Genomic DNA, 24,791 nt, shown 5'->3' with positions numbered 1-24,791 from the left:
AAGATCCTGTCCGGGATCAGCTAAACTGAAAGCCTGGAAAAGGGTAGTTAGCATCTGACTGTTTGGAACGCGAAGAAAGGGCCTATCCAGAGTGAGACCCTTGACGCTTTTCTACCTGGACAGGCAGTGCTCAAACATGATTGGAGAATTGTCGCTGACGTCGTGTACCGGGTACTTGTACGCGCGATCTCAGCAGGCAGAGAGTTGTGAGCGAAAGTGCCTGTCTTCCTCTCTTGGACTTTTGTTCACAACACGAGCCCTCCGTGATCAAAGTTTGATTTTGTCACTTCGGGCGTACATCATACAGACTCTGCACTCTAGATCTCGGTATGACCGCCCGGATTGTTGATTGGTTCACCATGAGACAAGGCTCAACCGAGTTCTAGAGCTGAAAGAGTGTTCCCCATTATCTGTATCTCTCCTTGCTCTGTACTCGGTACGGGAGGGCAAAGGATGCACAAGCGTTAGCGTTCGATGCTCGCATTAGCTCCTTGGCAGAGCTTGGCAGGGCTACCAATCCAATTCCAGCGATACTCTCGTCGGTACTTTAGTGATACTCCCACTGCCGCGTATCAACGCGTCACATGATAGAGTGGGACCAAAGTCGCGTCACGCCCGCAATCAACCGCGTCTGTCAAGGGACTGCCACTCGGCGGCTGCCTCCACAAGCCCTGTGGCCTTCGCGCGAATATCTCAACATCTGAGCCCGACTGCATATTCTCTGTCATGGCTTCTCGCTCTGCCCGACGCTCGAGACCGCCCGACTCCGACTCTGACGACGTGCGCCCGAATACGCCTTCCTCAACCACACTCAACGATAGCAAACGCATCCGAAGACATGCCAGCCCTGTCGAGAATGACGAGGACGAGTCGCCTGCAGCTGCAATCCCTTCTGTCCTGTCTCTGCGTAAGTCGCAGGTGGTGGACGATGGCACCGACGGCAGCATCTCCCGTGGGACGTGTCACCAGCCTGGTGCCATTGTCCGTGTCAAGCTTACAAATTTTGTCACCTACACCTCCGCCGAATTCTTTCCTGGACCGAATTTGAACATGGTCATCGGGCCGAATGGCACTGGGAAAAGTACGCTTGTTTGCGCGATATGTCTTGGGCTCGGGTGGGCACCTAGTGTGAGTTGGTCACTGAATCCTATGTTTGATCACTTCCACTTATGCATGCTAGTATCTTGGCCGTGCCAAAGAACCCGCGGAATTCATCAAGCACGGCTGCCGTGAGGCCATCATCGAGATTGAACTGCAGCGATCGACCAGGTTTCGCGTGAACCCTATTATCAAAAGAGTGATACAAAGAGAGGGCAACAAATCCAAGTTCTTCATGAATGAGAGCCAATCTTCAGGTGCTGCGGTCAAGCAGTTTGCGAACTCATTCAACATTCAAATCGATAATCTTTGCCAGTTTCTTCCCCAGGACAAGGTCGTAGAGTTTGCTCAGATGAGCCCCATTGAGCTTCTCGCCAGCACCCAGCGAGCCGTGGCGGGACCAGAAATGGTCAAATGGCATGAGGATCTGAAGAAGCTCCGCAGTTCCCAGAACGACATCATGACGGATGACAGGGATGTCCGAGAGCAACTCGCAAATCTGGAGGGCAGACAAGCAATGCAACACGCAGAGGTGGAGCGGATGAGGGAGAGGGCTACAGTCAAAAAGAGACTCGCAGCCTTGGAGAAATTTCGACCGCTCGTTCATTATTACAAAGCCAAGGAGAATATCGCGACTGTGAAACAAAAGATGACGGACCTAGCAGAAGAAATCGACAGGCTTAGAAACGAGGCGGCTCCTGTCCTTCAGGATCTAGACGTTAAGCAAGACTACCAAGTCGAGGCGCAGGCGTTCAAAGCGGCATGTGAGAAGGAGTTGACGGCAAGTGTCAGAGAATGCGAGCGCAAAGCAAAGGCCATTGAAGACAGACAAGGTGTCATAAACGACTTGAACAACGAAATCCAAGCAGAGAAGAAGAGCGTCCCTGAAAATAGAGCAAAGTTACAGCGAGAACAGACGAAGCTGCAAGACCTGAAGCGAAAGAAAGCAGAAGTTCCAGAAGTATTCGATTCTCAAGCCATGAATGCCGAAATTCAAGAGCTCAGGACCCGCATGAGAACACTGGATGATAAAAAAAGTGACCTGGAGTCACGTAGGACGGAATTGGGAGACAAAGCCGACAGAGTAGTCAAACAATACAAAATCCTGAAGGATCAGGTTGCAGGACTTGAGACACAAGCCGGTCAGCAGGAAAGTAAACTGGAGAACTTATCGCGGGACACCTTCAAGGCTTGGAGGTGGATTCAAGAACACCGCAATGAATTCACCGCCCATGTGTATGGACCTCCGATCGTGGAATGTTCGCTCAAAGACCCACGCATGGCTGATATGGTCGAGTCTTTCCTGTCAGCCAGTGACTTCAAATTTATCACGGCCCAGAACAGAGCCGATTTCATTCTGCTCCAACGCCACTTATCCCAGGTACTCGGGCTTCACGATTATTGTCTTCGTGAGTGCACCACTGACAGCTTGGACCAACTCGGTCCACCATTGACGGGAGAAGAAATGGAGCGGTTGGGTTTGAGCAGCTGGGCTTTGGACCATTTGCAAGGTCCGCCAACCGTCCTCGCTCAACTCTGCCATGAAAGAGGCCTTCACAGGTGCGCGATCAGCTCCAGAGAGCTTAGTCAGCAACAGCACGACGCCATGGCAAAGACACCCATACAGAGCTACGCGGCAGGGCGAAAGACTTACCAGTTTATACGACGCGCAGAATATGGTGCGGCTGGGACGTCTGCCGGAGTCCGTGACCTGCGTCAAGCCAGGATCTGGACAGCACAGGCTGTCGATATGGGAAGAAAGGCTGCTTTGCAACGACAGATAAGCGAAGTGAAAGGCGAGCACGCAGAAATCAAGGCTGAATCTGATCAAATTGCAAGAGAGATTGCGCAAGTCGAGGAGGAACGAACAGTCGTTCAAAACAAGATTGATGCCAAGCAGAAAGAAAAGGCAGCAAAACAACAAGCCCTCTTAGAATGGAATGGATTGGACCCCAAGATTCAGAGCCACGAAGATAAGATCCACAGTTTGAATGAAGCGCTGGCTGGAGTCAGGGCCCGGTTAAATCAGATCAATGACCGGTATGATGCCGCTCTCATCGACAAAACGGAAGCGGTCCTCGACTTTGTAGATGCCACAAGAGAGGTCAAGTCGAAAACGGCCCTCCTGCTCGAAGCAGAGGTCTTCCACATCGAGGCAAAATCGGACTTTGAGGTGTTGAAAGAGCAAAATGATGACATCCTCCGAGGCATAAGTCAAAAGGAGACCGAGCTTACCACCGCACGTGAGCTTTTCACCCAGGAGCGCGATCGAGCTACGACTCTTCGCGGAATTGTTCTGGGATTGAAGGCAGAAAGTGAAAAGGCTGCAGAGGAAGGTGATGGCAGTCTCGCCGACCTCGTTGCTCATATAGTCGGAACTGTCAAAACCGAAGAGAACCTGGACGCCGAGATCGACGCCGAGAAGGCCAAGTTGGAGCTGACAGAGGGAGGTAGTGCTGGTATCATCGCCGAATTCGAGGAGCGAGCCAAAACAATCCAAAGACTGCGGAGCAAAATTCAAGAAGCCGATCAGCGTCGGGAGGAGTTCAGACACGCAATTGGAGCTATCCGGGGCAAATGGGAACCTCGACTAGAGGAAATTGTTGCCAAGATCAACAACGCCTTCTCAGATTCTTTCGCGCGAATTGGATGTGCTGGGCAGGTAGCTGTCCACAAGGCATCATCTGAGAATCCCGCCGACTGCACCGAAGAGAATGGTGGAATGGAAAACGGACTAGACTTTGCCAATTGGGCCATCCACATCAGCGTCAAATTCCGTGAGCAAGAGCCACTGACTCTACTTGACAGCCACCGTCAGTCTGGTGGTGAAAGAGCCGTCAGTACCATCTTCTACCTGATGGCCCTGCAAAGTCTGAGTCGAGCGCCTTTCCGAGTTGTCGACGAGATCAATCAGGGCATGGATCCACGAAACGAACGCATGGTGCATGGCAGAATGGTCGATATCGCTGCAGATGACGGCGGCAGCCAGTATTTCCTCATCACGCCCAAATTGCTGAGCGGGCTGAAGTACAGACGGGGTATGACAGTATTGTGCATTGTCAGTGGCGAACACATGCCACCTGCCAGAGAACGAGACGACGAAGGCAACTGGCGTGATGGACCTAAAGTTGATTTCCGTTTGTTTGCGAAGAAGGCCAAGGAGCTGGGAATAGGCGGATCTACCGAGGGAAGAAGGATCGACTCCGGTTTCGGTATGGCTGGGAGTCTTGAGAATGCGGACGTGTCAACAGCCGTTGGAGCTTGAAACAGCAAATCAAGGCACCAAATACAGTCTTCTAGCTGCCAACAAGCCCTTTACATCATGCAGTTGCCGACCAAAAATATCGAACTATACTCAGTATTTCTTGCCATGGTCCCCAATGCGCCGCCGGCTGGACCCCTGCTTTGCCGAGGTCTTGGGAAGTATTTGCGCATCTGTACTCCGCATCAACTTCACCCAAGGACTTTGTCTACGCTGCTCCCCACACATTCTCTGACCATAATGCGGCAAACATGGCCGAGATAGCCGGTCGTCGCACATCTCTTGTCTCTTCGTCTCTGAGATTTACTTTCCCATGATCTTGTGACTTGGTGTACGGAGTGGGCATTGCAAGTTGGTGCTGTTTGAACCATGGTGCTGTTTAAGTCTTTCCATCCGCGGGTAGAAGGTAAGTCATATATCATGCGACTCTCTCCACTGGACACTGTTCCGGTACCCGGGGTTTCGATTTGCTAAAATATAGTGTGTGGGAAACAGTCCCCGAAGACATCACGACGTGGCAATGGGTTTTTGAGACGAAAGAATTCTCCCCACTGTACAAGACGCCCCGAGAGCCGCTGGCTGGGTACGTCAATGCAGTCACCAAAGAACGCTTGGATTGGGCTGCCGTCAAGACCACAGCCACTCAGCTGAGCACGGCTCTGGTCAAAGAATATGGCTTTCAGCCCGGCGAGACCATTTCCTTGTTCAGTACCAACACCATTTGGTACCCGGTTGCTATGTGGGCTACTATCCGAGCAGGTACGTTCCAGTGACCTCCCCTCGAAAGAGTTTTTTGATCTTCTTTGAGATCAAGAGCGACCAGGGCGAAGAGATTTCCAATTTCAGATGGGCTGATCTCGACGATGCAGGAGGAAGAGTCAATGGCGCATCTCCTGCCTACAATGTTGAGGAGATGACTTATGCCCTGAAGATCGCCAAGTCCAGGTTCCTAATAACTCTGCCAACATCCCTGGACGTGGCATTGGCGGCAGCTCGAAATGTCGGCATCCCCCGCCACCACGTCTTCCTGCTGGAAGGCAAGGCGGACGGTTGCATTAGTATTCAAGATCTCATGAAGCGCGGTGAGAAGTACACTCCCGATCCGCCCTACCAGATACCGCGGGGCAAGACGAACAAGGATATCTGTGGGTATTTGAATTTCAGCAGCGGAACGACGGGATTGCCAAAGGCTGTGAGTACCCGCCGTATCAGAATTACATGCTTGGGAGAACGGGCTGACAGAGAGGTGCAGGTTATGCTCTCACACCACAATATCATTGCTCAGTGCCACCAACTCAGACAAATCCAAGCTCCTGGGCGGTACAAGATCCTTGCTGTCATGCCGCTGTTCCACAGTACGTCTTGTCCCACATTACAGGGAAGAATAGGTGAGACTAACCATAGCTCTGGATGATTTCAGTCACTGGCCTAGTGAGATTCTGCACCTACCCGATCTTCATGAATGGTGACAGTGTGATGCTCCCTTCCTTCACCATGGAATCCATGCTCCGCGCAATCTGCGAGTTTCAAATTCAAGAACTCATTCTGGTCCCGCCAATCATCATCCGCCTTGTCCGCGACAAGATTGTTGACGACTTTGATCTCCGCCACGTCAATCGTTGGTCATCCGGCTCCGCACCCATCTCGCCTGAGATAATAGCCTTGCTGCAGAAAAAGTTCCCTTGGACGGGCTTTCGTCAGGGCTACGGAGCTACGGAGTCGACATGTTGTATTTCAGCGCATCCGCCTTCGCATTATGATTACAAGTACGCGACTACGGGAGGCCTGTTGGTCGCGAACACCGAAGCAAAGGTGATTGATCTGACGACCGGCAAAGAACTTGGTGTGGGCGAGACGGGGGAGATTCTTGCCAGAGGACCTCAGATCGCAATGGGGTACCTGGACAATCCGGCGGCTTCAGCGGAGACATTTGACAAAGATGGGTTCTTCCACACGGGGGACGTGGGGCATTTTGACGCCGAGGGATTGATTCACATTGAAGACCGGATCAAGGAGATGATCAAAGTCAAGGGCTTACAGGTGCCGCCGGCGGAGCTAGAGGATCTGCTTCTCGGCCACCCCGAGGTCGAGGACTGCGCGGTGCTAGGTACCCCCGACGAGTATTCCGGCGAGCGACCCAAGGCGTACGTCGTTGTGAAGGACGGCGTCCAAGAGAGCGCCGAGGTCGCGAGGCGGCTGTTGAAGTTCGTCAAGGAGAGGAAGGTACGGTACAAGTGGATCGTCGAGATCGAGTTCACGCACCAGGTGCCCAAGAGTCCGACGGGCAAGCTTCTCCGCCGCATCCTGAAGGTCAAGGATAAAGAAGGCAAGGATCGGGGGTTGAGGGTGAGGGACGAGCCGGAGAGGGCAAGGCTATGACGGATGGAGCTGTATGTATAGCATGCATCCTGTTCCGCGTGGAGGTGCCTGACCGAACCATCCACCTCTTGTTTTCACTGCTACATGAGAGATAGGGAATTGGAGTGTCTCTAGACAGATAGAACATTAGATATTCGCAGAGTACACTACGGAGCCCAGTGTCCAGAATTCGTCGCTTAGCCTCGCCCTTGGGATTTTATTTGCCGGGTTCCAGAAGGCTGTGGTCTGGTTTCCAAGTTCCTGCGGCTGTACTTGTAGTAAATGACAGTCTGGAAAGGCGGTACACCCTCCGAATATACTTTCGTACCCTCTGTGCTATCTTTAGCTGTGCGGAACCGGGCCTAGGGCTTCCCTCCCTGTGCTATGACGTCGCTGCGAGCAATGCAGCATTGAGTAGAAAGACGTTTCACAGTTGGGTGACTTGTCTACCTAGTACATGCGAACAAGAAACATGTCCTCGGCGTGGTCAGTCGGCCCTCGAAACAACAATGCAGGTCGCACGGGATACGAGGTCGGTAAAATGCCGCCTGTGCCTGTCTCTATCTCACCCACCGCTCATTTCGGTTGTTAGACGAACCAGGTTTGTGAAACTTGCACCATTTGGGCCAACAACTTACAGGCCCTTTACCGCGACTTCGGGTTTTGGATCCGCCTCCCTTCTCTGCTCATTGTTGCATCGGACAAGCAAGAATCGACATCTCTCTTTCAGTCAATATGGTGCTGGGCCTCAATGGAGTCTTCCACTAGCAAAGCTTTGGTCCGGGTCAAGAGGGAGCTGGTGCCCATTGAACCGAAGCCTCCGATCCTTGGGTCACATGAGCCTCAAGATGGCCCAAGCACGACGGAGAAAAAGCCTGAACCCAAAGACTTCAAGGACATGACTCGCGAGGAGAAGCTGCTGGCGATTGTGCGCCACAGCGTTCAGCCCTTCTCAGACCGCCTGGACCCCTTCGCTGCTTTGCCGGTGAATCTGGACCGCTTCCAGGAGCACCTCATCAGCTTCTACCTGCTCTATTACCCCAAAGCCACGTATGGATTCAGTCCACGGCTTCGTCCCCATCCGGTTGCCAGCAACTTCTCCATCGCTCTGACCACCCCAGCATGCTTTCAGGTCATCATGGCGCGATCGGCTCTCTATCGGATATCGCTAAACAAATATGCCACCGACACGGAGAAAAGGTCGCTCGAGCTGGCCGTGATGCGGCACAAGGGGGAGGCCCTGAAAATGGTCCGTTTGTTGAGTGCGAGCTCGAGCCCCCAGCGCAAGGACGACCTCCTGGCGTCCATCATCAGCTTGGGGACCTTTGATCGACGATCTGGGTCGCAGGAAGCGGCGGGGATGCATTATCAAGCGGTGAGAAAGATTTTGAAGACGACGGGTGGTCCTCTCGCCGTCCATTCTGTGCTGTTGTCACGCGTCATGTGTTTCTTTGAGTGCATCTACGGGACGAGCCCGGAAAGCTACATCTGGGATAATTCAGATCTCAAGAGGCTGGTGCGCAGCATGAATGGCTTCCTGCGGAAGCTGTGGGAGTTGTGGCAGTCGCTGTCGACCATAAGCGCTCTGACGGCGCCTAGCTCGCGAGACGGTGCAACAGAGGCTGGAGCACGACGCATACACTCCTTCGACCTCCAGGCGGGATCGACCTTGCTTGGACTGGTGTCCAGGCAGCCTCCGCCCGGTGCCGAGCTCACTCAACCACGACGGCTCGAGCTCATTTTCCAGCTCACTTGCCTTCTGACGCTCGGCATGATCACCGTGGACTTGGCCAGCGATTTCCGGTCATTACAGACGTACATGGACAACCTGCACCGATCCATCGAAGATCTGAGGCTTGTGGGGCAGAGCTGCAACAACGCCATGTGGCAGATTCAAGTCAACGACCACAGCGAAGCGCATAGCCGGCGGATATGGCGGGCAGCGAGTTTTGCATGGGTGATGAAGCATTGTTCGTACAACGTGCAGTTGTCGCTGAAGGAATGGCTGCTGGCATTTTTCACGGGCAAGCCGGTCGACCAACCGTACCACCTGGCCTCATTTCATTTCAGCTACGCGAGTTGAATACCTTGTCGTAGTACGAAGACCCGAAACAGCAACACAAACACGTGGGAGATGAATCTGACACGAGCGCCAGGGGTTAGAGCTTCGCAGAAATCCGCTGGACACGCAAGCTTCGGGGAATTTCTTGGTAACTATCGATACATACAGTACATAGCTACTGGGTAGAGATACGCCAATCGCAGCAAAACCGATAGAGCGTCGGTGTACCGAGTAATAAGTTACATAACCCTTGCATCATGGGGGAGGGAAAAGGGAGCTGGGGCGAGGTGGAATGCCTGATATGAGGGAGAGGGCGCAGTGGGCAACAGAGGACCTCGCAGTGGCGGCTTCCAATTAAAGACGCCCTTGCACGGAATGGGGCTAGCTTGATCCAGATTGCTCCCAGGTGGGTCGCGGTGGGCGCGGTGGGCGCGGTGGGCGCGGTGGGCGCGGTGGGCGCAGTGGCTCCAGTGGCTCCAACTACCACGTCCTGTACGAGGTACTTCTACAGTAGGTACTGGTATAGTAGATAGGCGCCCCGATGCGAGAGACACCAACCCGGGCTTGTACTTGTACTGGGTAGGCGCCCAAAGGTGCCTGGGCAGCCTGGGTGGCTCATGACACGGCGCGTTAAGGCTTCAAGGTTCCCTCTTGTCGGTGCCTACCGGGTCCTTACTTGGTACAAGTACTCTACTGCTAGGACCCAGTACTTGGGAAAGAATGTCACGCTCAACAGCTGAAATCAAACACGAACTGGGCCCGTCCGTGCCCGCGTGCCACCCTCGCATCTCGCATCGAAGCCAGCAAAGGCCTGCCAGGCGTAGCGAGCAGCAATCGGCTTCCTTCGGCCCTCCTCGACCCTGGCCACCCCTTCCAATTTCTCAGTTCCTCAATGACGCCTTGGACGCCTCTGGTGTCCCGCCAACCAAACCATGGGCTCGTCACTCGTCTCCACCATCCCTTTGGATCCCTTGGCTCGTGGTCCCTCCTTCTGCTGACGCTCACTCTCACCACATCACGAGGTACTTGTACTTGTACACGTCCATAATAATAATAATCACCACACCACAACCACAGCCACAACCACACCACTTCATTCTCTCAAAAATGTCTTGTTAACCCTACCTAATAACCTCCCAACACTTCTCTCAAGGCACAGACCTGTCTGTGCTCCCGAGGGTCGCCCTACTCATCCACTCTGACACTATGATCACCATAATGAAATGCATCATCCCTTACATGTCGTGCTGTTGAGCCTCCTTCACACATGTTCATTGTCACTCTTTAAAGAACCACCACCCTTACGGTAGTCACTCGTTCAATTCACACAACAACGTCACTCGTTCGTTTCCAGCCCTCGCCTTAACAGTTCTTCTATTTCGTATTTTGGGTCCTCATCTTGGGAAACGCCATATATCTCTCGGCAAAGGAAAAAAAAAAAAAAAAAAAAAAAAAATGACCACCGGCGGTACGTCAATGCGCCCCGTTACCCGCAGAACAAGTACTGACAGCCTCACCGCAGACGGGGTCTCGACCATCCATGGCATCCCTACCAAATACGTCTCCCTCCTCACCCTCGTCGTCCAAAACTCCTCCCTTGTCCTTGTCATGCGATACTCCCGAATCCTGCCTGGTCCGAGATACCTGAGCTCAACTGCGGTCGTGCTTTCCGAAGTTCTTAAATGCATAATATGCTTCTGTGTCCACGCCAGCGACCAGCGGCACCATTACCGATCCTCCCACCTTCCGACCCTCTCCAACGACGTCCCGCATCTAAGTCAAACCAGCTATGGCCTGAAGCAGCTATGGACCGACATCTTCAGCGTCAAAAGTGGCTTCTTGAAGCTCCTCGTGCCTGCCGTCTTATACACTCTCCAGAACAATCTCCAATTTGTTGCGGCCACCAATTTGGATGCCGCCACTTTCCAAGTCACCTATCAATGCAAGATCCTGACAACGGCTCTGTTTGCCGTGTTGATGCTGGGCCAGAGCCTGTCGGCCCAAAAGTGGCTGTCTCTGGTGATCCTCACAGCCGGCGTGGCCTGTGTTCAGATACCTTCGTCCACCGCCACGGCCAACCCTCAGCAAGGCAATTACCCGGTTGGGATTGTGGCTGTTGCGATTGCCTGCATTTGTTCCGGATTCGCAGGTGTCTATTTCGAGAAGGTCCTGAAGAACGGGCAAAGCTCGTCCATCTGGGTGCGCAACATCCAACTGAGCATTGGCTGTCTGGCTATTGCGCTCACCGGGGCTTTCGTCTGGGACGGCCAAGCCATCCGGGAGAATGGCTTTTTCCAGGGCTATAATTCCGTCGTCTTCGCAACCGTCTGCATCCAGGCAGCAGGAGGCCTCATTGTGGCAATGGTCATCAAGTACGCCGACAACATCCTCAAGGGATTTGCGACCTCCCTCTCGATCATCCTCTCGACTGTGGCCTCCATCTTCATCTTCAACTTTGTGCCGACGATATATTTCCTGTTTGGTTCGATATTGGTGTTCTTGGCCACCTATTTGTACAGCGTGCCTGAAGCCCCAAAGGCCATCGAAAGCACTGCTGCCGACCTAGCCGAAAAGAACCCAATCCTCGTGGTGGAAGACTATGATGTGGAAGACCGCCTCGGCTCAAAGACGACTCAAAGACCCTTTCGGGATGATAGCGACCCTGAGTCGAGCGACGAAGCGAGCCGTGACAGCATCAGCATCTATGAGCCTGACGATGGCACGCACTCGCGGAATTTCTCACCGTCGTTGATCCAGCATTCTACGATGGAGAAGCAAGTGCTCCCCGAGTTGGGCCATGTTGCCTAAAGAGCCCAAATGGTTGGACAGAGCTCCCGTGGCTTCATCGTCCTCGAACTTGTCCCACTTGCTGGTTTTCTGAAATTCGTTGTTCGAGGCGGTCCACGTGATATGACCATATAGGGCTGGCACGATGTCTTATGGCCTGTACGACACTTCGTCTACGGTCAGCATTTGGGGAAGAAAGAGACGCCGCTAAAGATAACAAAAATATTGTGTTTTTGTGGAAATGTGACATGATTCGATACCATTCACTGGCAGGACTCAAAGGTAAAGCATTATTAGAAATGATGATCAGGACAAGAATTGGATATGATTTTGAAAGGAGGCACAGGGTCATTGAAATTATGATATTCATTTCGATATTATCTGATTTATTATCCCCCGACCATGTGCTGTGGTCATGTCTGTGCATTCTCCCAGTCTGGATCCTAGAAAGCGCCATCGTCTCCAAAATCCCCTCGGGCGAGCCTTACCAGACCTCCCAGTCTAACGTAGCGTGCAGGGTTCGTACAAGTTTGAGAACTGCGACATGGAGAGCCTGCCTGCCTCAGGCTAGTGCCCATCCCCCAACCCCCACCCAAACGAGCGGTCTCCCCAGTAACAACGATTCGAGATCGTACGAGGACGTATGAATAGGTGGGTTTATAGAGTATGAAGTAGGAGTAGTCGTGCGCCGAAGACACAGACAAGTCGATCTCCACTCGAGCGAAGGCAAAAGTCGAGTTCGTCTCGGAAAATGGATGGGTAGAGTAATATATCCGTGTAGGGTACACGACGGATAAGGAGCATAGAGTACGAGTATTGCCATGACTCCTTGTATACCCACTCCATGCTGCTGCTCCGAGTCCGGATCCGGATCTAGATCCTGTCATCTTGATCTAGAATATGTAAACATACAATGGCACCGGTGGGATACCATACGAGTACGGGTTCGTACTACTCAGTACAAGTACAAGGCCAGGTACAAGAATGTATCAAGCCATTCTGTCCAAACACCCCCAACACCAAAACACCAATAACGAGACTCGGTGCTGGGTCGTTGACGCTCTATCTATCCATCCATCAACACTGTCTAACTCACACCCGGAACCCACGAGCCGTTGCAGCTCTCCCATCGCGCTGGCACCGTGAAATCGCCATACCAATGGCCGGGCCCCAACTGACGTCTCTTCACGTACGCGAACCGGAAAAACTCGGGCTCGCCGGCGACACTCCTCGTCCAGTGGAACGTCATCTCGTCGTCGGGCGCCAAGGCCTAGAAGCGCAGCACGTCGTTGACGAGCACGCTGATGCCGCCGAACGGTGGTAACGACGATAATGACGGCGACGAGATAGCTGGGTCTCCTCCGAAAGAGAACGTGATGGTGTCCGCCCCAACGACGCGCCCGCGACGGCGTAGAAGAGCAAGTACCGAGGCATCCTGCCCTCGGTCCTGAAGCACCACGCTTGCCCGGCCGCAATGATGAGGAGAATAGCCGTGATCAACGACAGGGCGAGGATGGCGCCTGGCTGTTGCTCCAGGTCGTGCCGAGTCAGTCGCGATATCGGTATACGGTCGAAAGTGACATTGTTCAGCGCTCTGACCCAGCAGCCCCCAAGCCAGAGAAGAGTCCTCTCAACCAGAGCCTTGAGACCGGATAGGGTTCGGCGGACACAGCATTGACAAATGACGTGGCCCACGAATGCGGCCGGGAGGAACCGTCTGACTGCCATCGAGACTACATCAGCGTAGTCTTGGAAGTATGGTCTCCAAGATCTCGTGGTTGTCCTCCGACAACAAGACTGCGGTAATTGACTTGCTGAGATCCAATATAATGAGGCTCGAGTAATTTGACGTCTTTACAAGCAGCCGCGCAAACGAACGCAAAATGGTTGTTCTCGAAAGGACGACATTCCTGACCGTCCAACCCACAGGCGGTGCTATTGGGCCTACATATAATCCTGGTTAGTGATCTGCAGTCCGTTTACGACACCCAGGGACACAAACCATAACCGAGATGTACAGTCTAGTCTGATTGGCTGGCCGTCGACAGCATCAGTGCTAGATACTACCGACTTTGGGAAGGGCCAAAGGAACATTCCACTCCAAATAATATAGAGAGTAAGTAAAGCGAACAATCTAAGTCTTTTAGCGGGCGAGACCCCCTGTCAAGCAGCTGGTCGCAAGCGTTCTGGAGCCATTCGGAAGACTGGATGCGATGGACTCTAGGAGTCTTGGGTCCTTTGATCCATTTCAAAACAGCGTGTAAAGTGGACTTGGACCGGCTGTGGCGTTTCCATGAGACCCGATTACCACTCTTTGGCGGGTCCGACAGCCCGGGAGGTGCAACAAGGATGCCTGCTTCCTCCCGGTCATATTCGGGCTCGCCTGGATCCAGGAAGCTCCCATGGCTGGAATTGTCCCTGGCAGAATCGACCTCGTCGAAATTCCGTAAAGGATAGTCCTCGGTCGGGCTCTCAGAGTGGTATAATAGTGACGATATGGTAGACAACTCAGACGATTGCAAGAATGATTCTTTCGACATTATCTGTTCTGGGTATTCGGTTTTTTATTATCTCTCCCCTCAAGCTGTAGTCGGCGATACCTTCTTGTTGAGTTTGTGTGCAGAGCTCTATCGCAGAGTGGTCAAATCAAAGTGCAATTTAACAAAATCTGGCTTTTACAATAGTAACAGATGGTTAAAGCATCTCCGCTGGAGCCAGCGACCGGCAGCCCCGTGCGAGAGACAAAAAATCTTTCAAGGGAGATATGGGAGAGCATTCTCGAGATCATAACGCTGGCACCATGATGAACGTCGCCTTCTCAAAGTTGAGCAAGTGTACTGGATACGCATAACCTGTACAATAATAGAAGAAGCGGGCAAGCACAAACTTGTGCAGGGACAAACCTGAAATGTGTTGAGAGAGAGACGGAGGCGGTTCTCGATGGATACTGCTAGGCCACCAGGGCAGCACAGCCTCGTCGCAATACGATATGAGAGGGAAGGTAGGCCGAATACGCGTATAACTGTGGAGCCTCGGATCTTGCATGCGCGTATTTCTACAAATTTCCCCTTTGTTGCCCACAGTCACAGCCTCGACACCATCGACCTTCCTTGCTAGACTCGATACATCGACTTTCCCGACACATTCAATCCGCGGCATTCTGATGGTCCCCACTGTTACAACCGTACAAAGATGCGTGTTATCAGCCGCCCGATGTCTAGGCAGCAGGCAAAAAACAAACAAACATCGAAGATGGATTGGGTATTTATGTATCAGGTTTGAACCTCGAAACTGCTCTGTTTCCCTAAGTCTCTGTCTTCATTCACGGCTCCTTCAAAGAGGATTTTCCTTTCTCCTCTCTTCTCTTGTGCTCTCTCTACGCAGTGTGTCCTCCCCGTTTACACTTCCAAGTCGGCTTCTTGTTCCCCAATTGACAAACAAATGGCGAACGACAATTCGGACTTCAAACTCTACCGCTACGATCCCTCGGCAGCCGCGGCCGTGATTTTCGTCACCTTGTTCGCCCTCGCGTCTTTCCTGCACACATACCAGCTCCTCCGCACACGAACATGGTTCTTCGTGCCCTTCTGTGTTGGCGGGTACTTTGAAGCCATCGGGTACGTTGGCCGGGCGATTGGATCTCAAGAGAGCCCGAACTGGAGCGTGGGGGGATTTGTGCTGCAGTCGGTCCTCATCCTCGTCGCCCCGGCGCTGTTCGCGGCTACTATCTACATGGAGCTCGGGAGGATTATCTTGTTGACGGATGGGGCGGCTCATTCGATCTTGAATCCGAGGTGGTTGACCAAGATATTTGTCGCGGGCGACGTCTTTTCGTTCTTGATGCAAGCGTCTGGTAAGTCTTTTTTTCCCGCCTCCATGGACTATTTCTGCTCTGTGGCGTTGATATCAACCGGAAACTCTCTCTAGGTGGCGGAATCATGGCTAGCGGGACCGAATCGTCCATGAACACGGGCAAGAACATCATCATCGGCGGGCTCGTCATCCAAGTCATCTTCTTCTCCTTCTTCGTCACCGTCGGCTTGACCTTCCACCTGCGCATGCACCAGGGGCCCTCGTCCAGGGTCCTCGCCGACATCAACATCGCGGTGGTCTGGAAGAAACACATCTACACCCTCTACGGCGCCAGTCTACTCATCCTCGTGCGGTCCGTCTTCCGACTGGTCGAGTATGGGCAGGGAAACTCTGGCTACCTGATCTCGCACGAGGTGTTTCTGTATCTCTTTGACGCGGTGCTGATGTTTGCCACTATGGTGCTGTTTGCTGTGGTCCATGGCAGTGAGCTCAACGCGTTGGTGAAGGGTGGCAGTGGCAGGGTTGTAAGGAGGGTTGTCTCGGTCTACAGCTTGAAAGGGACTAGAGGCAGCCGCCTGCCATGATTTGCCGGAATAAGATGCAGGGGCTTCATCATAGGGTTAAGAGGTGGGTATAGAAAAAGTGGATGGATGCAGGCAATGGGCGTTATGAAGGATATATCGGGGGCGGCTTGGTTCGGGCTTTTCATTTTTGTTTTTCTTTGGTCCATGGCCAAGATGGAGGAAGAGCTGTGCATTTTCTGTGGGTTGCATTACTTTTCTTCTGAATGTGTTTGGAAAATTCCACCAAGTCGCTCATTGCCCCTTCTGTTCCTTGTCATGTACCGGCAATCACCGACCCCCCCCCCCCCCCCCCGGATAGTACTGGACCACTGACTTTGTATCCAGCCTGGGTGCTTCCAGAAGACCCCTTGTTTCGACCGGCTCACAGAACTCTCACGCCGCCACAGACATGCAGACAAATAGGTGCCAGGACAGATTCTGACTAAAAGGATGCCAACACGCCCACACGGGCTGAAGTGCTTCTGTGCCCTCTAAGCTGGCGTTCTGTCACGGCCGCACTCTCAGCAACCCAGAATCCATGCCTCGATTCACTTGAAAAGTCGGGGACCCCTTCCATCCGCAGACCTTTTGCATTCAATACGATGTTCCGGGCTTGCAGTTAGCAAAAGTTCACTCCTGAAATTGAACAAAAAAGCGAGAAGTCTTACACAGGCAAAGGCCTTGACCATCAGATGTCCCGCATACACCTGAGTCACGCTGATGTCACAGTCGAAGGCCATCGTGATCTCAATTCCGCGGCTCTGGAGGATGATGCGACGAGTGTCGGAGATATCTTGCCGAGCACGCCAGGCTGATCTCGATGTCTTCTCACGGAAGGGGGGGCGACTAGAGTGAAAAGGTCGTTCTCGTCGTCCGGCGTGGGTCCATCACGATTGTGAAGACAGTGGAGGGAGGATATGCATCTCGATCAGATCAAGAAGCCACAGGTGCTTGTCCCCATAGCTAGGTGCCTGCAGGGTGCCTCTTGTTAAGTTTGGGTAGGTGACTGTGAAGTCTGCCTGCTGCCACATGGTCCGGTTGAGACAGGCGAGCGAAGAATTAGGGGAGGATGGATTGTTCGATCCTCTCCCGGGCTTGGGGCGGGATGATTGGGTGCCGTTGTCATTGATGAGGCGGGTCGGGGGATTGGCGCCAGGCCGAACGCGGGCTTTATTTCGTCGTAACAGAGCGACTTGCAGATCGTCAATTTCATGTCCTTCGTGGAAGGCTCAACACCATCACAAGCGTGAACAGACGCGACATATTTCTAGATCAGCAGCCATATCCCCACTGGAAGCTTGAGCAAGGTCAAAGGTCTCTCGATGCCGGACATCCTGTGAGCTCAAGTATTATCCCACAGGTGTCGTGGTGGAGTCCGTTCGAGTTGATGCTGCTTCATGCAAGCCAGTGCAGGGGGCGGACGGGAAAGCGACCTTGGAAGACATATAAATATATATATAAATGTTGACTTCATGAAGACGCGATTCGATTCGGTTCGGTTCAATGCGGAGATATATGTGTCACTGAACCAAAGGGTGTTGTGATATGCCCCAGCACGCAAAGAGAGGACAACAATGGGGTCAACGACAATGGCAAGGAACAGATCCGTCGTAATTTCGCCGTTTTCCAAAAAAATTTCTCATTTCTCTATCTCGCCACATAAAGTCTCGTTGACCGAGTACTGGTGATGTATCGTGGTATCTTCTATATGAAACAATGGTAGAAACAACATGAAGGCTTTCCCCTTGGAAGTGCCGAATTTAAGTGGTAGAGGACAGGAATGTCCGTTGTTGAGGTCGGACTGTGGACGACGTCCACAGCGTTTGGCTGCTGCCTCAATTCCCCAATTTTCCTAAAATAAGTCGAAAGTCTTGCCTGTAGCCAAAGATCCCTCCAGTATCCAACAGTGTATAACGCTCCTCAGTGGCAACAAGTAGCAAGGCAAGTGAACGAAAAGAACTGGCAAATTAGAAGTTCTCCTTGCCCCATACAAAGCTGAAGCCCTTGTCACCCTCGCTATACATGTTACACAGTATGTGTAACTGCGACCCCAAGCCTTTGGGCCCGCAGAAGAACACACCCGCCTCGCCGGGAGAGTGGAGTTTGCGAATCGCCCGGAAGACCATGTCCCAGTTGGGGCGGCCGAAGTTCGTCGGAGTGCGCAATCCTGTGATGGCATCGGTGTCGCTGCTGTTAAGCATGATGTTGTTGGCGTCCGCAGCGGAGATCTTGGCAGTAAGGTACTGTAGGTGAACTAGTTAGCAAAACGTGGTTTGGGAGGGGACGTCTAAGGGAAGGGAGAAAACATACAGCGTGGATCTCGATGGCGTGTTGCTTATCTTGGGCTTCAATAGCGGTGAGCAGACTCTTGAACCATTCCAGAGAACCGAAGTCCCGGCAAATCCAGAAGAAGTAGACCTTTCTTAGCCGCGATTGACCGCCGCCACCTTGGCTCATACGGTACCAGATAGACTTGAGGATACTGGCGAACGGTGTGACTCCAATACCCGCACCGACTAGTACTGCCGTTTCGAATTTGAACACATCCTCGGAGGCGGATCCGAAGGGGCCATCAACGTAGATGCGCGGGAGGAGCTTTGTCAGACCTCCCGGAGCCATGGAGACAACTTCGGAGCGTAGCTTTTTCGCGCCGTCACCTTTATTGTCACCTCGACCCTTGCCCTCCTGGCAGCCGAGTGCTTTTCCGAGAGCTTTGGTGAAGTTGCCCACCATTCGCACATGGACAGAGATATAATCTTCTTCCGGCGCCGATGTCAGGGTGAAAGGATGGTACTGCCAGATAGAGACCTCGGGACAGCAGAGGAAGATATACTGGCCTGCACGTGTCTTCGTCTTCTCCTTGTGCATCTGAATCTCCACGACGTTGCTGGGGTGTTGGATGACCTTGGTCACGTAGGTCTTGTGTCGCCCGCGGATTTCTCGGAGAACTCTCTCCATGAGGTATGCGAAGCCTCCGTACATCCAGTATTCCCAGAATACACCTGTACCGAAGCAGAAAGGAGCAGTGTCGGCCTTGATCATGCAGAAGGCGCCATGGACGGACCAGAAGACGAAAAACACAATAAACAGGTGGTGGACAGACCAGAACCGCTCAAAATTGGCTCGTCGGGGCTTCTCAATTGAAGTGAAAACCATTGCCATCAAGGCAAAGAGCATGACATAGCCAGACCAGCCCGGGCCAGTCAGAAAGTTGGCCTCCAAGAAGCCGACAAAGCCCAGCTTCTGTTTGGCGGCCAGCTGGGCGAAGTTGTTCCAATGCGCAATGGTGTGGACCCAGGTAAAGAAGACGATAGAGTAGGCGACAAGTTTGTGGAAGGTGAGGTTCTTATCGAATGGGACGATGCTGTTGAGAGGCGTTTGGCGGAGTAACGATATCAACGTCCGACAGACAGGGAAGAGGATCAAAGCAACGTCGAAGTGTAGGACCAGTGCGGCTGACCGCGCAATGGGATATGTGATGCCAAATGTCGCCCGCGCTCCCGTCAGGTTGTCCTTCAGTTGGTAGTTCATGAACCCGAAGGCGAAGACCAGTCCGTGTACCAGCACGAACACTGCCACCACTATCCGCCTCGAGCCCTCGTTGACCATCCACCTCTCCAACTTCTCTCTCATGTTCAGGTCTCGGGGTGCCTCGCCGCTCACTTCCCCGGACAGCAACATCCTCGACAGAGGAGTTGATCTTGTTCGTTCCGTCATCGAGGAAAATGTCGACGATGTGTTTGACCTGGCCAACGGCTTCTCGATGTAATACATTGGAGCATTATTATGCGTCGTAGTATTGGACCGTCCGAGCGGCTTGTCGAAGTAGGAAGGATAGGGTGGCGGCGTCGAGTTGTTCATGGCGGGCAGGCGATAATGTACGGTCCGAGGGCTGCGGTCCAGAACACCCTGATACGAATCTGTTTCCAATGATGGTCCACTGCACGCTGCAATTCGGCGACCGATGTTGTGGCAGGAGGGTAGAGACTCGAGACGGTTTTTTCCCAGACCGTTTCACAACGCCGTCTTGACACAGTATTAGTATGAAGGAAATGACCGCCTCACTAGCGACTTCAATATACTCACCTCGTACAACCAGGATAATGGGGAGGTTTTAGCACCAGGCGAGCCTGTCTCGGCCTGTTGGAAGCGAAATGAGAGTGTCCAACGGCAATCTATCCAAACGAACAAAGACGGTGCACCGGGCCAGGGAAGAAAAGAAGACGATCTGCACGGATAAACAGACGATCGAGGGACAGGGACGATGGAGAAATAGGGCTTGAGTGGAAGGGCATTTTCCCCCTCCCCCTTCGGCGCTTCTCGCTACATAATAGTAGACATCAGCGGCTTGACAGAGTTTGTCGACCCTTACACGCAAGCCCTTCATGCAATTTTCAGGGGGAGTTTGTTCAGGTGCAGATCCGCAGGACGGAGCCACAGATGGAGCAGCGTAGGTCAATGGGAACGCTTGGTGCAGGACGTGGATATCCACATCGCTACTGGTGATAGCGTATCAAGCGTCGAGACCTAGAGAGAAGCGAAGGCCAGACAATGTCGACGAAGAGTAGAGTCGGACATGAAAAAGCTCGAGAGATGAGTTTGGGCGACGATGATTTGGCGGTGGTACGTGGTGGATGAGAGTGGATGAGGGCCAAGTGAGGGTTGGTGAAACGCGCCAGGGATCGACGAGCCTCCGAAACGGGCCAGACGGGCCAGACGATGCTGGACAACCAACCTTTGCAGCTCCCTCGAGTGTCCGTCGTGTTTGCCGCTCAGCCTCCTTGTTTCAGTCGATGCAAGGCTTTCCCTCACATACCCAGTACGGACCACAATGCTACGTACCTCGTACTGGGTACGCCTGCAGCCATTGTCCACCAGGCCACGCAATCCACCTAAGGCCATGTTTGGACGGCCTTGCTTTGGGCACGTGCCTGGCTGCTCGATGCACCAACCAGTCTTTGGAGCCTTGGGGCCTTGGAGCCTTGGATCCATCGCCGGAGTGCGGTCGTCACTTGCCGAACGGCCCTTCTAATTGAGTGGATCTGTTCTGTTCGATCACCTTGGCGATGCAAGCGGCCACTTCGCAGCCTACGGACTCCTCCTCCTCCTCCTCGTCGAAGAATGCGGCGAGGCGGCAGGGCCATCAGATCTCAAGGGTCATAGCCGTACTGGCTTGGTCAAGGAACTTCAAAATACGAACAGATGGTCCTAAAAGAGTCGATCCCGAACCAAAACCAAGAAAAGAAAAACACGTGGTGGGGTACGCAAGAAGCACAGTTGTCAGTTATCCCTCAAGCACGCCCTGTGGTAATGCATCATAAGAGTTCATCCGAGATCGTGCTCATGGACAATAAACATCCCTCCATAACGTCTGCGCCTGTTTCTCCCGTTGCTCGTCATTGCATCCCTTGGTGTAATGCATGTCTCATACTCTGCCAACTGCGTCCGTGGATTCGCGGGTCCCATCTACCGAATCCCTTGTGAGTTGGCCGTCGTTGTTGCCGTTGCTCGCTGCTCCAAACGCTGCCAATTCTCGCCTGTGCCAGCACCATGGCCCTTGCCGCTTGGCGCTGCCGGGCACCGCCCAGCAACCGCCACTGTCCATTCTGCCATAGAAACTAGATTGCGAACTTTCTCGTCCATTCTCTGGCGGTTGCCTCGTATCGAGCACGGTCCGTCTTGTACACATGAGCAATCTCTGGAACAAGTGGATCATCGGGGTTGGGGTCGGTCAGCATAGAGCAGATGGAGAGGAGGACTGTTAGGTTTGTTAGCCATGTATCTCCCGTTGTGTGGGAGGCGATCGTGTATACCTTTGGATATTGTCAGAGCCGGGCTCCACTGGTCTCGAAGAATATCCAGGCAGATGCTGCCGTTGGAGTTGATGTTGGGGTGGTAGATTCGAGTGGTGAAATTGACCTTCGGTGGTTTGAAGGGGTAGTCTGTAGGGAAATGGATGGCCAGGAAGAAGACACCGCCTTGGAATGGGCTGTCACTCTGCCAAATTGGTCAGTCTCGAACACAAAACGCGGTCAAGGGGCTGTGGCAACTTACAGGACCCATGATTGTTGCTTGCCAGTGGAACTGATATTGATGTTAGCCAATTGTTCAGGTCGAGCAAGCCATGTCCGACCATCCGACTTGTCGGTCTGCGGCGGCTTTTTCAGGACGTCATACTCACCAGGTCATCTCCCATAGGGCCGGCTGAGCATGAGGAGGGAGGATCTCTGCATTCAATAATATCAGTATGTACTTCCAAACTATTCCGTATGATCTTATCAGGCCCGAGTTCGGCTCGTGCACCGTCTTGCCGCATATATATCTGGGGAGAAGGGAGGACTCACCGGCCAAGATCTGTGAGTTCCTTGTTGATTCTCTTCAAAGCCATGGCTGAAGATGTGGTTTATCTGAGTTGTAGGAAGGGTTTGAGGGCCAAAGGTGGTCGATATCAAGTGGACGTGGGGCTATGGTCTGAGTCAACCCTACTGAAAAGCGGTTGGTAAATAGGTCGTCAGATTAAAGGATAGCGGACGAACCTGAGGACTGTGCGACGAGAAGAATTAAGTATTAGAGGGACGATGAGGTAGTCGCACGAAACGAAGTGGTGGTGTCAAGATGTCTGATCACTGTGAAGTTGGTTTGGTGGTTATGTAGTCAGTGGTAAAAGGAAAGAGAGATCGACTTTCAGCCGAACGGATCGCAGTTTAAACTGAAAGAAGGCGTCACGCTTGGCAAGCCGCAGAAGGTGCTGGACTTGGGTGGGAGACTGCGGACTCAGGGCTGGCAGTAATACTAATAGTGGGCTGGCGGGCAGGCGAGGGGCGACAAGTGACTTTAAGGTGACGCTCCAAGGGTAACATCTAAGGCGGCCGGGCGGCGTGGGCGGCGTGGGCGGTGCGTGGGTGGTGCCTTGGTGGTGCCTTTTCCTTGCCGCCGGGCGCCCAATGAAATCCCCTTGGGCTTCAACTTTTCCCTGACTTCGCCACCGCCAGCGAGGCCATATTTCCTGTCATTATAAGGTATCTCTTTCTGACAAAGCATGGCCCGCGACATTCAAACCATCTCCAAATACCTATCGATATATTGGCTCATAAAATAAGGGTTCATTTATCCGTCTCTTCCGCCTTCTGAGTCAGGGAGACCGCTCGCTTACTGGAGCACAACCACAAGTACCAAGGAGACTTACGTCGTAGTCCCGGTACTATGCTCGATACCGAGACACCTACAAGTATCCAAGCAGAAGGATACATTGAGAATAATTGAAAACATTGGTGGCGACGACTGGGAAGTGACGAGGAACGTGGAAAGCAATTGAATTCAGCGTCTAACAGTCGACTCGTGCCTAGCAAAATGACTGCAACCCAGTGATGGCCCGGCCTAGGATCAAGGCGTGTATATCACTTTGCCCTTCATATGTCTGCGTGACGAAAAGATTTGCAACATGGCGCCCAATGTGGTACTCATCGCTGACCGCGTTTCCACCAAATATCTCTTGAAGATGCCTGGCATTTACCAACGCTCGATCACAGTTCTGTCTCTTGATCATTGAAATCATTTCTGGAGTGACCTTCCCCTCGTCCTTCAGGCGGCCAACTTGGTATGCCGCAGCTAGTCCAAAAGCTGCATCCGTCAAAGCATCGGCCAGCTTCTTTTGAACCAGCTGATACTTGGCGATTGGATTGTTCTTAAATTGCTTCCTCTCCAGGGCATATTCTCTCGCTCGACTGATACAGTCTTCAAGCGCGCCCATTGTTCCCCATGCGATACCATACCGCGCCGAATTGAGGCAAGCGAACGGACCTTTGAGACCTTCAATATCTGGGAACATGTTCTCTTTCGGTACGGGACAGTCGTCTAGCTGTATCATGCCCGTTATCGATGCTCGAAGTCCGTTCTTGTTCTTCAAAGGTGGCGTCTCGAGAGTGCCCGGTGGACATTTCTCTCTCTCAATCACAAAACCTCTGATCTTGCCTGTTTCTTGCAACTTTGCCCATACAAGCAGCACATCCGCGATTGGCGAATTCGTGATCCAGGTCTTTGACCCCGACAGAGAGAAATATCCCTCCTTGGACGGATGTGGCTTCGCAATTGTCTCCATCGAACCTGGGTCCGAGCCGTGATTGGGCTCTGTCAAGCCAAAACAGCCGACTAGCTGACCTCTGGCCAGCTTCTCCAGGTATTTATCTTTTTGTTCTTGTGTCCCAAACTCATCTATGGGACCCATCACCAGGGAGCTTTGAACAGACATGCCTGACCGGTACCCCGAGTCAACTCTTTCCACTTCTCGTGTTATCAGACCGGCGGCGACGTTACTCACGCCAGCACATCCGTAACCTTTTATTGTGGCACCCAATAAACCTAACTCGCCCATTTCCTGCAGGATTGTTTTGTCGTAGTCTTCCTGGCGGTATGCTTCCAACACCCTAGGCAGCAGGCGCTCCTGGCAATAAGAATGTGCCGTCTCCTGAATCGCTTGTTCTTCTTCGCTCAGAAAGTTTGACAGGTTGAGAGGGTCTTCCCATCTAAAAGCTGCGGCGGAGGAGGCATGTCTGCGATGGGAAGCGCGTGCTGCGGAGGCCAGGCGCACCCGCGCAGCTCGACGAAGGAGGGACCGAGACAGCATGGAAAGAGACACTTCAGCGAAAGTAGTGTAAAGAAATGAGGACAATAAAAGTCTCAAATTCGAAGAAGAAATGGTCCAATTTGGGGACGGGGAGATCAGCGAGGTGATTCAATGGGTGCTACTGGTTATATATACTCGCAAAATGCCGAGGCGATTTTCAAGTGGTCCTGCGAGTCAAAAGATTGAAGAATCTCCGAGGCGGCGGACGGGTTCACATGCTAATTG

General features: G+C 52.9%; 9 protein-coding genes across 9 annotated transcripts; 5 read left to right on the top strand and 4 right to left on the bottom strand.

Annotated features, from left to right (window-relative positions):
* Positions 1–726: 726 nt before the first annotated feature.
* Positions 727–4,363, top strand: A1O5_02695 (uncharacterized protein; the record flags this gene model as incomplete). The annotated part of the gene is made up of 2 exons (XM_007743309.1): positions 727–1,128; positions 1,181–4,363. 2 exons carry the CDS (start codon positions 727–729, stop codon positions 4,361–4,363), a joined length of 3,585 nt encoding a protein of 1,194 aa, XP_007741499.1.
* A 366-nt stretch (positions 4,364–4,729) lies between these two features.
* Positions 4,730–6,739, top strand: A1O5_02694 (uncharacterized protein; the record flags this gene model as incomplete). Its single annotated transcript, XM_007743308.1, has 5 exons — positions 4,730–4,766; positions 4,856–5,119; positions 5,230–5,552; positions 5,613–5,715; positions 5,781–6,739. 5 exons carry the CDS (start codon positions 4,730–4,732, stop codon positions 6,737–6,739), a joined length of 1,686 nt encoding a protein of 561 aa, XP_007741498.1.
* A 730-nt stretch (positions 6,740–7,469) lies between these two features.
* Positions 7,470–8,801, top strand: A1O5_02693 (uncharacterized protein; the record flags this gene model as incomplete). Its single annotated transcript, XM_007743307.1, has 1 exon — positions 7,470–8,801. One exon carries the CDS (start codon positions 7,470–7,472, stop codon positions 8,799–8,801), a length of 1,332 nt encoding a protein of 443 aa, XP_007741497.1.
* A 1,434-nt stretch (positions 8,802–10,235) lies between these two features.
* On the top strand, positions 10,236–11,588 carry A1O5_02692 (uncharacterized protein; the record flags this gene model as incomplete). Its single annotated transcript, XM_007743306.1, has 1 exon — positions 10,236–11,588. The coding sequence occupies one exon, from the start codon at positions 10,236–10,238 to the stop codon at positions 11,586–11,588; it is 1,353 nt and encodes a 450-aa protein (XP_007741496.1).
* Positions 11,589–12,956: 1,368 nt separating this feature from the next.
* Positions 12,957–13,328, bottom strand: A1O5_02691 (uncharacterized protein; the record flags this gene model as incomplete). Its single annotated transcript, XM_007743305.1, has 1 exon — positions 12,957–13,328. A coding segment is annotated over one exon (372 nt), but the record flags the coding sequence as incomplete, so codon positions are not given.
* A 1,680-nt stretch (positions 13,329–15,008) lies between these two features.
* Positions 15,009–15,964, top strand: A1O5_02690 (uncharacterized protein; the record flags this gene model as incomplete). Its single annotated transcript, XM_007743304.1, has 2 exons — positions 15,009–15,420; positions 15,495–15,964. The coding sequence occupies 2 exons, from the start codon at positions 15,009–15,011 to the stop codon at positions 15,962–15,964; spliced, it is 882 nt and encodes a 293-aa protein (XP_007741494.1).
* Positions 15,965–17,910: 1,946 nt separating this feature from the next.
* On the bottom strand, positions 17,911–19,804 carry A1O5_02689 (NADPH oxidase; the record flags this gene model as incomplete). The annotated part of the gene is made up of 2 exons (XM_007743303.1): positions 17,911–18,186; positions 18,254–19,804. 2 exons carry the CDS (start codon positions 19,802–19,804, stop codon positions 17,911–17,913), a joined length of 1,827 nt encoding a protein of 608 aa, XP_007741493.1.
* A 1,757-nt stretch (positions 19,805–21,561) lies between these two features.
* Positions 21,562–22,331, bottom strand: A1O5_02688 (ubiquitin-conjugating enzyme E2-16 kDa; the record flags this gene model as incomplete). The annotated part of the gene is made up of 5 exons (XM_007743302.1): positions 21,562–21,701; positions 21,757–21,940; positions 21,998–22,027; positions 22,125–22,170; positions 22,288–22,331. The coding sequence occupies 5 exons, from the start codon at positions 22,329–22,331 to the stop codon at positions 21,562–21,564; spliced, it is 444 nt and encodes a 147-aa protein (XP_007741492.1).
* A 954-nt stretch (positions 22,332–23,285) lies between these two features.
* Positions 23,286–24,566, bottom strand: A1O5_02687 (glutaryl-CoA dehydrogenase; the record flags this gene model as incomplete). Its single annotated transcript, XM_007743301.1, has 1 exon — positions 23,286–24,566. The coding sequence occupies one exon, from the start codon at positions 24,564–24,566 to the stop codon at positions 23,286–23,288; it is 1,281 nt and encodes a 426-aa protein (XP_007741491.1).
* Positions 24,567–24,791: the final 225 nt, after the last annotated feature.

The sequence above is a fragment of the Cladophialophora psammophila genome (genome assembly GCF_000585535.1).
Source record: "Cladophialophora psammophila CBS 110553 chromosome Unknown aczJe-supercont1.3, whole genome shotgun sequence".
NCBI lineage: Eukaryota > Fungi > Ascomycota > Eurotiomycetes > Chaetothyriales > Herpotrichiellaceae > Cladophialophora > Cladophialophora psammophila.
Note: the sequence above shows the minus strand (reverse complement) of the source record. Positions and strands in the feature narration are given on the sequence as shown.